The 19138-nt window shown below is 38.3% G+C and overlaps 1 protein-coding gene across 6 annotated transcripts in view; it reads right to left on the reverse strand.

Annotated features, from left to right (window-relative positions):
* The window catches only part of SHPRH (SNF2 histone linker PHD RING helicase), an 82901-nt gene extending 68868 nt beyond the window's left edge, over nucleotides 1–14033 (reverse strand). For 3 of the 6 annotated variants that reach the window (XR_655286.3, XR_008526517.2, XM_009242348.3), the window contains exons 1-2: nucleotides 10617–14033; nucleotides 1122–1786 (exon numbers count right to left, since the gene is read on the reverse strand). Coding sequence is in view for 4 of the 6 variants with exons in the window: in XM_009242348.3 (XP_009240623.2) it covers nucleotides 1122–1754 (633 nt within the window). In the remaining 2 variants the exon portion in view is untranslated. Of the gene's footprint in view, nucleotides 1–1121; nucleotides 1787–8466; nucleotides 8765–10194 lie in introns of all 6 variants that reach the window. The other 3 variants (XM_054558272.2, XM_054558273.2, XM_054558271.2) reach the window with 3 other exon arrangements.
* Between the last annotated feature and the right edge of the window lie 5105 nt (nucleotides 14034–19138).

Raw genomic sequence — 19138 nt, forward strand, 5'->3', positions numbered from 1 at the left:
GACAATTCTAAAACTATAACTAAGGTTATTGATGCAAGAAATATATGAGACAGTTTTCAGTTAAACAACATGAAATTAACGTTTTAAATTTTCAAGTTTAGCATAAAAGCATATTAACTTGCTTCACAGTTTACAAAGTATACTTTCTTACATTATCTGGCCTGATTTTAAACACAATTCTATGCTGTAAGAAGAATGGGTATTATTTACATTTCATAAAGAAACTGAAATTAGAGCATTTAAATGATTCACATAAAGTTATTTGGCCAGTAAATGACAAAGACTGAAATAAATTACAAATTTATTCATTCATCTACTGAAAATTTAGGTACCAGGCACTTTACTAGGCGGTAAAGATGAAAGGCTTCATAGTTTAGCAAAGGGGAATGATCTAAAACGTTAAGTACGTGACAAGCCGCCAAGGCCAAAAAAAAAAAAAAATCTACCAGAGATTCTGAGGAGAGGGCACATAATACTACCAATAGATTTAAGAAACGATCTCCTTGGGTGAATTAAATGCTATACTAAATATTAAAGAATAACCAGGAATTACCAGGGAAGAGGAAGGGAACAACTCAAGCAGAAGGAACTATAAGAGCAAAAGCAAAGACGCAGAAAGTCAGTGTGGTATATGGAGGAAATAAATCAATTTGGAGGTTCTGGGACAAAATAAAAAGCAGAGTAATAAAGGCTAAGGCTCAAGGGCTTCTCAAGGGAGGAACTTGTGTGCCAGATTAGAAAGAATATACTTAATTCTGTAGGCAGTAATGGGTAGAATTTCATTTGCATTCAATCATACAATTCCAGAGACAAAATCGAAGCATTTGAAAGGGCAAAATAGCAAACAGAGAAATGGTTAAATGACTGCTGCAGTAAGAGGAACTGATGATGAGGACCAAAACAAGTCACTGAAAGTAGAGATGGAAGATCTTGAAAAAGTGTAGCCTGAAAATGATTAGTTGTAACATACTTTGAATAGTTATTAAAAGCTTAAAGTGTACTTTGAAACTTAACAATGAAAGGCTTATTGCTGGCTTTTCAGACTTCTCTCACAAGTTAATTTAAAAGTGGACTGCCAACGTAGAAAAGCCTCAAAAAAGACACCACAAAAAACTGAGTACCTTGATAATGTGATTTCCTTCTGGTTTCTGATAGAGTTTTATTCTTCTCTTCTTTTGTAGCCACCCCAAATCTTCTAACATTTCACCACTGAAGGATGACTCCACTAGAATACCCTTGTCACAAATACTCATTGGTTCTTTTTTTTGTTTCTCTACATCTTCACCTTTTGAATGAACATAAATCAGGAACTGATTGCTTGACTCTGAACTCATCAAGGTAATACTCCTTTCGGAAAAATTTTCAATTAAACTGTGCGCAGGAAGAAGCTGAAGAGTTAATTCTCCTAGAAATGCTTTCCAGGAATTATCAAAGTGATAGGGAGAAATCACAATATTCAACTTTACAGACAAAGGGGAAAAAATACCAACAGTCTCTTCTTTTTCAATTGGTTTTGAGAAGCTCACCACTTTTGAACACCTCTTCTTATCTCTGTGAGCCACTTCTTCCTTTAGACTATCACTTAGAGTGATGCAATGAGCAGAAGAGGTATCTGAACCTGGGCAGGGCTGCTCGTCATCATCACTTATGATGATAGGTTCATTCCTTCTGTCCTCATGCATATTCCAATGAAGCTGCTGCCTCTTTTCCTCATCTACCCTCACTGGAGGAGCACGTTTCCGTCGGCTGCTCATTTTCAAGTTTTCTTGGCTGATAACTGTGAACTCTAGAGGACAAATGAAACAACAGGAGGTATACCAAGAGATGATTTAGTATTTAAGGGTTACCAGATGAGAAATTCAGCATAAATTCATAGCCCATAAACATAATATGAAATCTTCAGTGACAGATAAGGCAATGAGTAATTTTTTACCAGGTCGTTATGACTAAGGAATGAACATATTAACCATAATATCATTTATCAAATAAATTTTAATGGTTTTGCTAGTCTTTAATAGATAAGTTTAGTAAAGGCAATTTGTTGTATAAAATAAAATAAATTGTAGAAATACATTTAATAAGCAATATAATAGGAAGGTAAATCTCTCAATTAATCCCAAGTAATTTAACTGCCCCTCAGAACAAAGCCCAACAATACTTAAAAGAGTGAAACAAAATCTAACACAAATGTCTGGCATCAAATCTAAAATTATCAGGCACGCAAAAAAAATGAAAATAAAACAGAAAAATAAGACCCATTACAACAAAAAAATCAAAAAGCTCCAGAAAAGACACAGATGATATAATTAGCAGAAACAAATATTCAAACAGCTACTGTAAATATTTTCAATATGTTCAAGAAGGTAGAGGAAAACATGAATATGACAAAGAAAAATGACAGATATACAAGTGACTCGTATAGAATTTATGCAGATGGAAATGCAACATCTGAAACGAAAAACACATTGTACGAGATTACCAGCAGATTAGAAATGGCAAAGAAAAAAAGAAGCAGAATAAACTTAAACAATGGAAACAACAGTAACAACAGAAACTGTCAAAAATGAAGTAGAGATAAACAAAGACTGAAAAAACAATAAATAGAACATCAGAAACCTATTGGACAATGTTAAGGAGTCAAACATGCATAAAACTGGAATCTCAGTAGCAAAGAATGGAAAGGATGCAAAAAACTTTTTGAAAAAATCATGCATGAAAATTTTCCAAATTCTACAAAAACCATCAACTCAGAAAACCAAGAAGCTCAATGAAACCCAATCAGAGCAAACATAAAGAACAATCACAATAAGGTATGCCATAATTAAATTACTGAAAAGTGAGCACTTCTCTCCAGATTTGCCCTATTTCTCTGGTTTAAACACTGCTTCCACCCTACAGCTCTAAACCCAGCAAAATATCTTTCAAAAATGAAGGTGAAAAAAGATCAACAAAAGCTAAAAGGACTTATCACCTGTATACCTACAATCTAAGTAATGTAAGAAGCTCTTGGGTAGAAGAAATATGACATCAGATGGAAATCTGGATCCACACACAAGGAAATAAAAAGCAAAAACGAAAAATATGCGTATAAATATAGTAAGCTTTTTTCTTGATTTTTAAATTTGTCTAAAAGATAACTTACTATATTTTCATTCTGAAAATTTTCAAGCATACATAAAAATTTAGAAAATAGTATAACAGTATAATCACAGATCTATACAGTGTACTATGTTCATGGACTAGAAGACTCAAAACGTTCAGATGTCAATTTCTTAGTATTGACCTATAGAAAAGCAATCCCGTTCAAAACTCCAACAGGTTTCTTTTGTAGAAACTGAAAACCTGATGTTAAAATTTATACTAAAATGCCTACAATACAGGAAAGTCAATATAATTTTAGAAAAGAAAAATAAAGTTGAATGACTTACACTGATTCCAAGACGTATGTCAAAAGAAATAAAAATGGTGCAGTAGTGGTGTAAAGACTAACATATAGATCAAGGGAACACAATAAAATGTCCTGTAGTGGACCCACACATGGATGGTCAATTGATTTTTGAAAGAAGTTCAGAGGCAGTCAATGGGAAAGGTATCCTTTTAGTAAATGGATACCAATATGCAATAAAATGAAGCTTTACCTCATAAAATGTAAGAATTAACTAAAAATAGATAGTAAACTATAAAAGCTAAAACTAAAACTTCTCAAAGAAAACAGAGGAGAAAACCTAAATGACATTGGATTAGCCCAAAAAAAGGCACAAAAATTTTTAAGCAGGAAACAAAAACCATAGACTATGTAAGAAAATGATAAACTAAGTTTCATCAAAATTAAATATTTTGGTTCTTCAAAAGATACTGTCATCAAAATATGGCAGCAAGTCATAGATGGGATAAAATATTAGCAAATCAAGTATCTGATGAAGGATATATTTACAGAATATATAAAGAACTCTCACAAATTAATAGTAAGACAAACATTTAAAAAAGAGTCAAAAATTTTGAACAGACATTTCACCAAAGATGACCTATAAGTGTAAAATAAGCACATGAAAATATTTTCACCAGCATCAGTCATTAAAGCAATGCAAATTCAACCCACAAATCACAATGAAATGCCACTATTCATATACTAAAATAGCTAAAAATTTAAAACACTGAGAGTATGGCTCAAACAGAACTGAACTCTCCAACATTTGAACACAGCACAGTCACTTTGGAAAAGTTTATCAGTTTCTAATAAAATTGAATATAACTTACTATGCAGCCTAGTAATCCCTCTCTTAGGTATTTATCCAAGAGAAATCAAAACATAAATCCACAAAAATTTAAACTTGAATGTTAACAGCTTTACTATTAAAAGCCCCAAACTGGAAGAAAACCCAAATGTCCATCAACTGGTGAATGGACAAATTGTGGCATATTCACACAATGGAATACTATTCTGTGATAAAAAGAGATTTCTGTAAAATAACCTGAATGAACTGTTAGAGCATTATGCTAAACTGAAGGAAGCTAGATGTGAAAGACTATATACTATATGATTCCATTTACATGAAATTCTAGAAATGGCAAAAACCTAATTGCAGAAAGCAGATGAGTGGTTACCAGGGGCAAGGAAGTAGAAAGAGGTGACTGACAGCAAAGGAGCAGGAAGGCAGGCTTTGGGGTGACATAAATGTTCAACACATGATTGCAGAGTATACATCTGTCAAAACTCATCAAATTATATACTTTAAATTGAATTTTCTTATATATAAATTATATTATAAAGTTGATTTAAAGAGCAAAACAAAAAGATGCACGAAATTCAGAAATTTTAATATTAATATAACTTTATTCAATAAATCTGAAAAATCTAGATAAAATGGTAAATGATAAAGTGATAAAATTTTGCTAACAAAATACAAATGAACAAAACTGGCCCAAGAAGGAAAATACAAATAGACCAATAACCATAAAAGAAACTGAAGTGACATTATTTACCTGCCTAAGGTCTATCCTCCTTCCCTGATGACTGAACCTTTATTTAGGAACAAGGTGGCCCTATGAATCAAAGGAAGTGGTTTCCTTGGCACCTCCAAGGAAGTAGTTTCTATCTACTATTGGCCAAAGCAAATCCAATAAGGTAGTTATTGGCTGCATGTGACTACTTAACTTTCAATACAGTTATGCATTGTATAATGACATTTTGGTCAATGAGGGACCAAATATTACAGTGGTTCCATAAGGGAGCTGAAAAATTCCTATGGACTAGTGACATCATAGTCATTGTAACATCATAATACGTTTATTTATTTACTTATTTATTTTTTGAGACAGAGTCTCACTCTGTTGCCCAGCTGGAGTGCAGTGGCGTGATTTCTGCTCACTGCAAGCTCCACCTCCTGGGTTCATGCCATTCTCCTGCCTCAGCCTCCTGAGTAGCTGGGACTACAGGCGCCCGCCACTATGCCCAGCTAACTTTTTTTTTTGTATTTTTAGTAGAGGCGGGGTTTCACTGTGTTAGCCAGGATGGTCTCGATCTCCTGAACTCATGATCTGCACGCCTCAGCCTCCCAAAGTGCTGGGACTACAGGCGTGAGCCACCGCGCTCGGCCGCATTACTTTATTTTTTAAAAAATTTTGTGTAGCATAAGTGTGCAGTGTTTACAAAGTCTACAGAAGTGTACAGTAATGTCCCAGGCCTTCACATTCACTCCCTGACTAACCCAGAGCAACCTTCAGTGTTATAAGCTGCATTCATGCTAAGTACCCCACAAAGGTGTACTATTTTTTATCTTTTATACCATATCTTTATTGTACATTTTATTTAAATATGTTTAAATATACAAATACCACTGTGTGACAACTGTCTACAGTATTCAGTACCGAATATACTGTACAGTTTTGTAGCCTAGGAGCAGTAGGCTGTACCATAGAGCCTAGGTGTGTAGTAGGCCGGTGGTACCACCTAGGTTTGTGTAAGTATACTCTAAGATGTTCACACAACAAACTTGCCTATGATGCATTCCTCAAAACATAGCCCCATCATTAAGTGATGCATGACTGTAAATAAAATTAAATGTTATAAACTCAGCTCTTCAGTCTCACTAGCCCCACTTCAAGTGCTCAGTAGCCCTATGTGAGTAGTGGCTACTGTACTGGACAGCACAAATAGAGAGCATTCACATAATTGCAAAAAGTCTATGTATCAGACAGTGTTTGTTTAAGTCAATCATGAGAATTCTATTCCCTTAGCCAGTGCTTCACTTATGAATGTGCAGGTGATGGATTAAAATCAATCCTTGGCTATGGTTAACTACTTTTAAAGCATCTTATCCTCTCTTATCTTAGTGGAATAATACAGAAAGCTCTTACTTTCCTAAGTGTTTATGTTTGTCCAGTTTTTCTCAAAGCATAAGCTGGAATACTGAAAGTGGGTCACTCTGCAGGAACTTTAAAAAGTTATGCTATAGTAGCTTATCAGTTAACTACTGCCACAAACATGCTGTGTAACACACTACCTCAAAGCTCAATACCTTGATACAGCAATCATGTATTCTCATAGATGTGCACACTAACTGAAGGAGGCTAATCTAGGCTAGGTTTCTGGAAAAGCAGTTTGGCTCTGCTTAATGTAGTTCCTATCCCCTCTCCTTGGATCAGCAAAGTAACTCAGGAATGTTCTTTATGGCAATGGTTGAGGTGTATTACTGCAAATCCAATCACACAAGTAGTTTTCAAAGTGCTTAAAAACCACTAACGTGCCACAGACCAAAGCGAGACATATCCATGGACCCAAGGTCAAGTGGTGAAGAAATATACTACACTTCTTTACCAGGTGAAACTGCACATGGCAAAGAGCATGGATATGGGGGGTGGAAGGGTAGAGGGAATGTAGGAAGGGAATTGGGCCAGTTACACAATGTATCACACTAACCATAATATTAATAATATGGTTACTGTGGAATCATTAACTCTGAAAACCAAAAAGCAACTGTCTAGCAGAGTCTCACATTAGCAAAGCAATGTGGCTTAAAGGTGAGAATGTGATGCTTTGAAGTCTTATATTCATTCTAATTCCAGCTTTGGCATTTACTAACGGTGTGGCACTGGAATAGTTATCCAGTCTTCTGTGCCAATTTTCTCATCTCTAAAATGGGGATGATAGCAGGATTGTGGTTAGAAATAATTTAAGTACAACAGCACAGTACTAGAAATTTGGCCTGTATTCCATAAATGGTAGTTGCTATTTATCATCATCCTGAGAACACTCTAAACCAGCAGTTCCCAACCTTTTTGGTACCATAAATGGGTTTCAGGGAAGACAAGTTTTCCATGGACTGGACGAGAGGGGTGGGGTGGAGAGGGGGTGGTTTAGAGATGAAACAATTCCACCTTAGATCATCAGGCATTAGATTTTAATAAGAAGTGCACAACCTAGATCCTGCACATATACAGTTCACGATAGCGTTCATGCTCTTATGATAATCTACTGACTGTTGATCTGACAGGAGGCACAGCTCAGGTGGTAATGCTAGCTTGCCCACAACTCACCTCCTGCAGTGCAGCCCGGTTCTAACAGGCCACGGACTGGCACCGGTCCATGGCCTGAGGGGTGGGGACCCCTGCTCTAAACTACATTTCACAATAACCAAACTTCAATGTCGCAGGATGGGGGACCACAGATTAGTGCTTCTCAAACTTGACTGCACATTAGAATCACCAGGGGAACTTAAAAAAATCCTGATGCCTAGCCAACTAAGTCAGAATGTCTTGGAGAAGGGCCCAGGCACTACTCCCTTTATTTTTTAGAATCCCTAAAAAATTCCAGGGTGCAGCCAAGTTCAAAAAACCTTGTTATGGATAACCAGCTGCCTACTAAAATCCACTTATTTCCAATCGAAGTATAGAGTAGTTGAGAAATGGCTGCCCAGCTTGGTTTGGTCCTGTGACCAGTCCTAGCCAATGGAATGTGAGAAGTAATATGTGCCATGTTTCCTATAATAATTTTGTAACAGACATATTATCAAACCAGAAAACATTACTTCAACTACTTATTCTGTTCTCTGGTAAAACCTATCCAGTATCTTTTAAATTATGTACACCATTATAATTTGCACGTTCCTTCAGATGTATTCTTTCAACCTGATTCTTCCAATATTAGTGCCTCAAGGTACTTATCAGTGATAATGATAAACTGCAGAAAAGTCAACACCAGAATTTCTAGCAATGCTCTCCCTTTGTCCAGTTCTTAACTGAGTAAACATTCATGATCAAAAATCAACCAACCAAACAAAAAGCTCCTGGTTTTGACTGAGTCTTTACTTAAGGAAATCTCTATTCAGGGTTAACTTCTTGAACCAAAGAAAATAGTATTCGGTCAAATATACTTATGACTAAAATGCAATTTGGCAACTAATAATGCAAGTACTGGCGAAATTCTGTATCTAACCACATCCCATATTCTTCTGGTTTTATTCATACCTTATCAGTCACAACTACTTCTTCCTCCTCCTTAATTAGCAGTGTTTGGGTAAAACGTAATTATGTGAAGTTTTCCATACGGACCGCACTTTTACTGTCTTGTATTTAAATATAAACTTTTGCTTGAACTGCTTTTATGCCTGTCTCCATCCCAATCTTCCCTGGAAAGGCTTCCATGACTAGAGAACCTGAGTTAAGGGTCTCTCTCTTCTCGATCCCAACTGCTAGAGTGTTCACTTTGAAAGATGGACAGGAGTAGTATCCCATTCAGTGTTGTACTCCCAATGCCAGGTCAGTGCTAGGAAGTAAAGACATACAAAAAGGGTGAAACAAAGATCTCTAATTCCGTGGATATATTCCCTCCTTCTGAGGACCTAACGGTACTTTACTCATTTCTTTTTGGAGAAGTCTCTCTTATCCACATTCTAGAAGACTATAGGTAATATGAAACTAGTATTTCTGAGAAAAATGAAATACGAATGAAATACTAGATCGAGGCAGGGAAAACTGCCTGAACTGTATCTTTAACAGAAAACAAGGATGGAATGCTAGAAAAATAAACATAAAATGTTACATTGCTAAGACAATCCAACAAATGAATAACACAACTTAAATTCACATTTTTTCCCTCCAAAATATTATTTCCTCTTTAAAATATACATACAAATCCTGAATTACAGCAAATCCATGGTAGATCTGGGTTTAGGCTATTAAGGGCAAAAAGGATTACATACTTGCCATATTCCTGTCCAAAATGTTGTCTTATGGAAATGAAGCCCACTCGTTACTAAGTACTAGGAAGCTCTTAATGACCCAGGGTTAACATAATTTTTTCCTTTCTGTAGAAATAAGTCCAGCAAGGTGAGAGTATTTTCTTCTACTGAATGCTAAAATATGTTAGTTACATAAACTTGAAAAATGCCCTCATAAGAAGCTTTTTCACCAGCAAATTCTGTTTCCCCTAAATCTTACTAGCCTAAACTCTTAATAATAAAAGGTTTGTTTTAATAATTCTATAAGTCCAGCTCCTTTCGGGTGGACAAAGAGGATGTACAAGAGCATCTCTCAAAAGTAACCTATTTTATTCTCAATTGCCAGCTTACTGGTTAACTGGTCCTTCAAAGCTCTAGAAAGTGCAGGTTATCGAGCACAGTCATAATCATTACAATACTGCTCAGGACTGCTCTGTCTCCAGCATGTTTACTAATGATAAACTAAATAGTCTTTTTGGTGACAGCAGAGATATCATGGATCGTTTCTATTCAAGAGTTTCATCATTCCTACTAATGCCCACTGGAATAATTTAAAGTAACAGTAATAACTTTATCTTATTTTGTTCAGAAAAAGCCCCAAGTTCCTTAAGTACAAGTTGGAAGGCATCAAACATCTCGGATTTCTACCTCGTGCTAATGTCAAACTACTTGGAAAAAGGGTACAAGCTTCCTGGTCATTATTTAATTGATCATTATACAGTGAGCATTAATCATCAAATAACACCCTATCTTCGTTCATAAACATAGCAACTACCAATCAAACTGTACAATGTGAAAAAGAGTGGTTCTGAATTCGAATGTAATTAATCTGGCTCCAAAGGTAACGGAGAACTTTGAGTCAGACTGAGAAGCCTCTGCCTCCCCTTTTACTAACACAATGCCCCGCACAAAGAAGGGAGGCGGCGGCCCAGTTCCAGCCTCCGGGGGCAGATCTGCGGCGCACGGTGATACCCACTCAGTTATCTTCCGAAAGACCCACACGCGGCTCCCAGAGTCTGAGCGGGGCTGTCAGCGCCAGATCGCTCCCAGCAGGCCGAGCAAACAAGCGACCGCGAGGCCGAGGAGCGTGACGACGGACTCCCGGATCCTAGTGTGTTGGACGCTCGAGACAAACACCGCAGGCCCCAGTGCATGAGGAGAAGCACAGCCTCCTTTCCCACGACCCCACTTTATCCCCGGAGGGACGTGGTGGTCCGGGGTTCGCTAATCCGGGATCGGGAAGGGGTGGGGAAGACTCGCGCAGCGGCTCCCTCTCAGCCCTTGAGCTTCCCGGGCTCCCGGACAACCAGCGTCCTCCCTCCCTGGTCCCGGAGGCCAAAGACCACCTCCCTCCCTCCCGACCTCTGACCCCTGACCTTCCATCACCCAAGCGCCTACCCAAGCTAGTTCTCCGAGCCTCTTGAGTCTCTTTGCACCAGGCCTGAGCTCCTCTACAGACCCAGCAGATCACGGGCACGCATTCGCCACCCACCGAACATGGGCTTGAGGTGGGCACGAGCGCTTTTTGCGGCAACGTGTTGGGGTTCCCCGGGAGACCCAGAAACCACAGCGCCTAGCTGCCGGGCGCGCGTTGTAGCGTGGGGTCAAGGCGAACGCGCTCGTCAGAGCACCCCGCCCCCTTTCTCCTGCACTGGCTTCATGAGTCTCTTCTGCGCAAGTTCACACTGTTAAAAACTTGCTGAGTATACAGTGGAGTCTCGCGATAGCTCTGCCCCACGCCATTAGAGAATACAGGATGGCTGAATGCCGGAAGTAGGGGGCGGGGCTCCCCTTGAAGCGAAGGGCGTTTGTGATTTGTAGCTTTAATAAAAAGGCAGGGGCCAGGAGCGGTGGCTCACGTCTGTAATCCAACCACTTTGGGAGGCCGAGGCGGGCGGATTTCCTGAGGTCAGGAGTTCGAGAACAGCCTGGCCAAGATAGTGAAACCCCGTCTCTACTAAAAATACAAAAATTAGCCGGGTGTTGTGGTGCGCGCCTGTAGTCCCAGCTGCTCGGGAGGCTGAATGAAGCAGGAGAAGCGCTTGAACCTGCGAGGCAGAGATTGAGTAAGCCGACATCTCCCCACTGGGTGATACAATGAGACTCCGTCTCACAAAAAAAAAGAAGCAGAAAAGAATTCTGCAAAAGCATCTATTTTACTGCTATAAAGCAGCCACTAAGTAGGTACGAATAAAGCTTCTCCCCCTCAAAAACAGACTTTAAAGGGAAATGTGAATAAATATTCAAGGATGAGAGAAACTATTAATACCTGTGTTGCGCTGAAGCTGGCCTTCCACTATTGGTCTTTTTTCCTCTCACCTCTTTCTCATAGAAGTGAGCTTAATGTTGGAATAACTCTGAGAGGCTTCAGGGTCAGGAGCCTGTGAAATAACCCTCAGGAAACACTGGGGACTCAGTACTTAGTGAGTACCTAACAGCAGCTTTTCTGCTGTGGAGGCCTTTTGGGTTGTGTGACCACAGAAGCACTTGAACTAAGTTCTTGCCCAAGTGAATGTCGGTTGTAGTTGTATTAGACAGTCCAGGGTAGTCCATATTTTACTTAGTATATTCCTTTATCACAGATACGAAGCTGCTTCCATAAGCAAATCCCCGCCTCCTTTTATTTTGCTTCCCTTTATTGTACTTTGCAGATAATATGTTTTTTTATAAATTGAAGTTTTTTGGCAACCTTGACTCAAGCAAGTCTGTCAGCATCATTTTTCAAGCAGCATGTGTTCACTTGCTGTTCATCTGTTATGGTGATCTATGATTAGTTATCTTTGATGTTACTATTGTAGTTTTTTGGGAGCACCACAAACTGCTCATAGAAGATGCTAAACTTAATAAATGTTCTGTGTGTTCTGACAGCTTCACTATTGGCGCCTGTCTCTCTTCCTCTCTTCAGGCCTCCCTATTCTTTGAGACACAACAATATTGAAATTAGGCCAATTAATAACCCTACAATGGACTATTAAGTGTTCAAGTAAAAGGAAGGGTGGCACATCTCTCACTTTAAATCGAAAACTCGAAGGAATTTAGTGAGGAAGCCATGTCAAAAGCTGAGAAAAGCCAAAAGCTAGGCCTCTTGTGCCAAAGTTAGCTAAGTTGTGAATGCAAAGGAAAAGTTCTAGAAGGGAATTAAAAGTGCTACTCCAATGAAAACACAAATGATAAGAAAATGAAACAGCCTCATGCTGATATGGAAAAAGTTTTAGTGGCCTGAATAAAAGATAAAACCAGCCTCAGCATTCCCTTAAGCCAAAGCCTAATCCAGAGCAAGGCCCTAACTCTTTTCAATTCTGTGAAGGCTGAGAGAGGTGATGAAGCTGTAGCAGAAAAATGTGAAGCAAGCAGAGGTTGGTTCATGAGATTTAAGAAAAGAAGCCATCTCCGTAACATCAAAGTACAAGGTGAAGGAGCAAGTGCTGATGTAGAAGCTGTGGCAAGTTTTTCAGAAGATCTAGCTAAAATAATTGAAGCAAGTGGCCACACAAAACAACAGATTTTCCATGTAGATAAGACAGCTTTCTATAGAAAGAAAAGGCCATCTAGGACTTTCATAGCTTCAAAGCTTCACAGGACAGGTTGACTCTCTTGTTAGGGGCTAATGCAGCTAATGGCTTGAATTTGAGGCCAATACTCATTTATCATTCTGAAACTCCTAGGGCCCTGAAGAGTTATGCTAAATCTATTCTTCCTGTACTCCATAAATGGAACAACGAAGTGTGGATGATAGCACATCTACTTAACAGCATAGATGTACAGAATATTTTAAGCCCACTGTTCAGACCTACTGCTTAGAAAAAAAAAAGATTCCTTTGAAAATATTACTGCTCATTTATAATGCACCTGGTCACCCAAGAGCTCTGATGGAGATGTACAAGGAGATTAATGTTGTTTTCATGCCTGTTAACACAAAACCCATTCTATAGCCCATGGATCAAGAGTAATTTTAACTTTGACATCTTATTATTTAAGAAGTAATAAGGCTATGGATGACAGATAGGAATTCCTCTGATGGATCTAGACAAAGTAAATTAAAAACTTCTGGAAAAGATCCACCATTCTGTATGTCATTAAGAACATTTGAGATTGATGGGAGAGGTCAAAATATCATTAATAGTAGTTTAGAAGAAGTTGATTCCAACTCTCAGGGACTCAAAGTCTCAGCTTTGAGGGGATTGAGACTTCAATGGAGGAAGCAACTGCAGATGTGGTGGAAACAGCAAGAGAGCTAGAATTAGAAGTGGGGTCTGAAGATATGATGGAACTGCTGCAATCTCATAGTAAAACTTTGACAGATGAAGAGTTACTTCTTATAGATAAGCCAAGAAACTGGTTTCCTGAGATGGAATATACTCCTGGGATGATACTGTGAACGTTGTTGAAATGATAGCAAAGGTTTTAAAATATTTCATAAATTTAGTGGACAAAGCAGTCCAGAGTTTGAGGGGATTGACTTGAGTTTTGAAAGAAGTTCTACTGTGGGTAAAATGCTATTAAAGAGCAGTTCATATCATGGAGGAATATTTTGTGAAATAAAGAGTCAATTGCTGCAGCCAACTTTGTTGTGTTATTTTAATAAATTGCCACAACCATCCCAACCTTCAGCAATCACCAGCCTGATCGGTCAGCAGCCATCAACACTGAGGCAAGACTCTTCACCAGGAAGAAGATTAAAACTCAGGCTTAGATGATTGTTAGCATTTTTTAGCAATAAAATATTTTTTAAGTTAAGGTATATACTTTTTTTAGACATAATGCTATTGCACACTTAACACACTACATTGTAGTGTCAGTGTCACTTTTATATGCACTGGGAAACAAAAAAAAAATCCTGTGACTTACTTTATTGCAATATTTGTTTTATTGTGGTAGCCTGGAACAAAACTTGTGATATCTCCAAGGTATGCCTATAGATGGAAATCAGTTACCTTATTCCAGGATTTATGAGGCAAGCTGGAAAAAGCAGTGCTAATGCTGGAACAATGGGCAAGTAGGATCCTCCTTCCTTGGCAAACCAATCATTTTATCAAATACAAGGTGATGTAACCTTGCTTCTGGAAGTGTAATTTGCAACTTGCTATTTAAACATATGATGTGCTGAGTAAGGTTATCTTTGATAGTTTTATGTCACTTATCATTGGAGCAGATAATTAGGCCCAAAGTTTGGCTGAGTCTATCCAACTAGTGCTAGGCAGAAATATTTAAAAATAAGCACAGCATCATTTCACCTTTGTTCACCTTGATTGGGGTAATTTATATATGTAATCATGGTAATGTCCATGCAAGATATTAAACTTCAGATCCAGTTGTCTGTTGTATGGAGATGCAATTTCAACTGTAGAGATGGAATTCTGTATACTACCATTCAGTGATTATAATGAAACAAAATTCTTTTAAATTTTCCAGTGTTCAATCCTATATTTACCAAATGCTCTGCATATTCTTTGAAAAATTTCTCTCTGGAATAATATTTTTCATCAGAGCTAATTTCAGAAAACATGGTTCATGATTGCACCTTGGCTCTCTGGCAGCTCCCAGCTGTGAGACACCTGTTCACTCCTAAGTACACTGAGTTCATCCACCTATTAGATGCTAGTGATCTAATGACATTCCGCAAATCAGAATGAAATGATTGGACGTCATGCATCTTGACAGTGAATAACTCAGTGTTCACGGAGTTCATCTGCTCCTTCTTGAAACTATAATATGAGATCAGTCAGACCACTTTCTTCCTTGTGTGGTCTCACTAGCTTTAGCTGTAGGTTCATTTTCTTTTAGGGACAGTGGCTTTATTCTAGCCATACCCCTAACTGGGGCATCTATTTTACGAATGAATATCCTAAGTTGTTCTCAAGGAGGAGGACTAGTTGAGAGGGAGTAGAGGAGTTAAGGCAAGTTTAACTCCCTTTAGGGACAGAAACAAGATAAATGATGATTTATCAGTGAAGAACTTTATATTTTGCAAAGCCCTTTTATGTTTATTTTTTCATTTGATTCCTAGACTAGTAATAGGCTTTTAAAATTTCCATTTTACAGGAGAGCAATCTGAGACTCAGAAATTTGGTAATTTGCCACAATTTAGCTGTAAGAGAACAAGAGGACCTAAAACTCTTTATTCCTCTGCCTAGGCTATTGTCTCTTAATACTAAATCATGTTGTCTATCAAATAAAAATGTACAACTTAGTCTTCAAACTTACTAAGTAATCACGGGCAAACTGAAGGCAAGAGGTGTGTCATTACTTAATGACATAGGGCTTGTATATCAACAATAAGGATCATTCAGTACAAACACTGTGTTCTCCTGAATAGATCATTAACAAAATGACTAGAGAAATTTATTCCGTATTCTACCTACCTTTGCCAGCTCTCTGGAAACAAAGTAGGTGGCCCACCCAGTATGATTGGGGATTCCCAAAGATGACTCCTTGTTGCCAATTCCTACTACCAACCTGTCTTGGGACTGCTTTCCCTTCTCCTGACAAATTGAAAATATTAGGATCAAAGTCTCCACTATTCTGGGGTGAATTACAATGTCCAAAACCACTGGTAGAATGCATGTAGTACCAAAAAAAGAGTGGGAAGAAGAAACATGGTCTTCGAAAATTGGTGCTAGCAGGGGTCATCAGCTATGCTGAAAGGAGTGCTATCAGATCAACCAAACATAAAATGGTACCAAGGGTTGGACATGCTTTGCAGGAGCATGAGCAGGATATATCAGGGACAGGAGGTGTGCGAACTAAACCCAAATCCTCATTTTTAGAACTTTACAGCTTTTCCCTAGACTAGATCTGGATAGATTCAATTGTTAATTTTCAGTTTCATTTTTCCTTGATGATTTACAAGTTGGATTGGTTTCAAGTCCAAAGTTTGTTCGGTCTCCCCTGCTATTAGCTCAGCCTGAAAACTAAAATCTCAAGCTGTGTTCCTTCTGCCTCTCATAACTTCTAAAGCAAAACTTGTAGTCTGTACACAAAATGCTGTAATGGACATGAACCTATGACAGTGTTTGTTTTAGGTGTGAATAAAGCAACGATTTAAATTAGGTGAAACCAAGAAGGTTGAAGGTGAATCTGCTGGTAAGGAAAGATAGGAGATTATAGTCGGTGTTTAACAATGAAGATAGTATAATCTGTGTCATAGGCTCTCCTTCCCGCCATCCCAGACCCTCCCCACCCTCCATACCCAACTGTCACTTTTTCCCCTAAGGCATATTTTTTCAATTAATCTTGTCAGTATGGTGTTAGGCATTAAAGAATAGGAATGTTGTCGACGACTCTGTCTATGCTTATGACTCTGAGTAATATTTATTATGCAGTTTTGAGATCTACAAGTAAAATATTCTCTGAGTATTTCAAGGGTCACAATCGTGTCATTTTGCAGTAGAAAAATAGTGGATAGCACTTTCAGAATGAATCTAAGACCTCAAGAAATCTTTTTTTTGATGTATATATCTATATATATATTTATTATACTTTAAGTTTTAGGGTACATGTGCACAACGTGCAGGTTTGTTACACATGTGTACATGTGCGATGTTGGTCTCCTGCACCCATTAACTCTTCATTTAACATTAGGTATATCTCCTAATGCTATCCCTCCCCCCTCCCTCCACCCCACAACAGGCCCCAGTGTGGGATGTTCCCCTTCCTGTGTCCATGTGTTCTCATTGTTCAATTCCCATCTATGAGTGAGAACATGCGGTGTTTGGTTTTTTGTCCTTGCAATAGTTTGCTGAGAATGATGGTTTCCAGCTTCATTCATGTCCCTACAAAGGACATAAACTCATCATTTTTTATGGCTGCATAGTATTCCATGGTGTATATGTGCCACATTTTCGTAATCCAGTCTATCATTGTTGGACATTTGGGTTGGTTCCAAGTCTTTGCTATTGTGAATAGTGCCGCAATAAACATACATGTGCATGTGTCTTTATAGCAGCATGATTTCTAATCCTTTGGGTATATATCCAGTAATGGCATGGCTGGGTCAAATGGTATTTCTAGTTCTAGATCCCTGAGGAATCACCACACTGACTTCCACAATGGTTGAACTAGTTTACAGTCCCACCAACAGTGTAAAAGTGTTCCTATTTCTCCACATCCTCTCCAGCACCTGTTGTTTCCTGACTCTTTAATGACTGCCATTCTAACTGGTGTGAGATGGTATCTCATTGTGTTTTTCATCTGCATTTCTCTGATGTCCAGTGATGATGAGCATTTTTTCATGTGTCTTTTGGCTGCATAAATGTCTTTTGAGAAGTGTCTTTTCATATCCTTTGCCCGCTTTTTGATGGGGTTGTTTGTTTTTTTCTTGTAAATTTGTTGGAGTTCATTGTAGATTCTGGATATTAGCCTTTTGTCAGATGAGTAGATTGCAAAAATGTTCTCCCATTCTGTAGGTTGCCTTTTCACTCTGATGGTAGTTTCTTTTGCTGTGCAGAAGCTCTTTAGTTTAATTAGATCCCATTTGTCAATTTTGGCTTTTGTTGCCATCGCTTCTGGTGTTTTAGACATGAAGTCCTTGCCCATGCCTATGTCCTGAATAGTATTGCCTGGGTTTTCTTCTAGCGTTTTTATGGTTTTAGGTCTAACATTTAAGTCTTTAATCCATCTTGAATTCATTTTTGTATAAGGTGTAAGAAAGGGATCCAGTTTCAGCTTTCTACATATGGCTAGCCAGTTTTCCCAGCACCATTTATTAAATAGGGAATCCTTTCCCCATTGCTTGTTTTTGTCAGGTTTGTCAAAGATCAGATAGTTATAGATATGTGGCATTATTTCTGAGGCCTCTGTTCTGTTCCATTGGTCTATATCTCTGTTTTGGTACCAGTACCATGCTGTTTTAGTTGCTGTAGCCTTGTAGTGTAGTTTGAAGTCAGGTAGCATGATGCCTCCAGCTTTGTTCTTTTGACTTAGGATTGACTTGGCAATGTGGGCTCTTTTTTGGTTCCATATGAACTTTAAAGTAGTTTTTTCCAATTCTGTGAAGAAAGTCATTGGTAGCTTGATGGGGATGGCATTGAATCTATACATTACCTTGGGGAGTATGGCCATTTCCACGATACTGATTCTTCCTACCTATGAACATGGAATGTTCTTCCATTTGTTTGTATCCTCTTTTATTTCATTGAGCAGTGGTTTGTAGTTCTCCTTGAAGAGATCCTTCACATCCCTTGTAAGCTGGACTCCTAGGTATTTTATTCTCTTTGAAGCAATTGGGAATGGGAGTTCACTCATGATTTGGCTCTCTGTTTGTCTGTTATTGGTGTATAAGAATGCTTGTGATTTTTGCACATTGATTTTGTATCCTGAGACTTTGCTGAAGTTGCCTATCAGGTTAAGGTGATTTTGGGCTGAGATAATGGGGTTTTCTAGATATACAATCATGTCATCTGCAAACAGGGACAATTTGACTTCCTCTTTTCCTAATTGAATACCCTTTATTTCCTTCTCCTGCCTGATTGCCCTGGCCAGAACTTCCAACACTATGTTGAATAGGAGTGGTGAGAGAGGGCATCCCTGTCTTTTGCCAGTTTTCAAAGGGAATGCTTCCAGTTTTTGCCCATTCAGTATGATACTGGCTGTGGGTTTGTCATAGATAGCTCTTATTATTTTGAGATGTGTCCCATCAATAGCTAATTTATTGAGAATTTTTAGCATGAAGAGTTGTTGAATTTTGTTAAAGGCCTTTTCTGCATCTATTGAGATAATCTTGTGATTTTTGTCGTTGGTTCTGTTTATATGCTGGATTATGTTTATTGATTTGCATATGTTGAACCAGCCTTGCATCCCAGGGATGAAGCCGACTTGATCATGGTGGATAAGCTTTTTGATGTGCTGCCCGATTCAGTTTGCCAGTATTTTATTGAGGATTTTTGCATTGATGTTCATCAGGGATATTGGTCTAAAATTCT

The sequence above is a fragment of the Pongo abelii genome, chromosome 5, assembly GCF_028885655.2.
Source record: "Pongo abelii isolate AG06213 chromosome 5, NHGRI_mPonAbe1-v2.0_pri, whole genome shotgun sequence".
Classification (NCBI taxonomy): Eukaryota; Metazoa; Chordata; class Mammalia; order Primates; family Hominidae; genus Pongo; species Pongo abelii.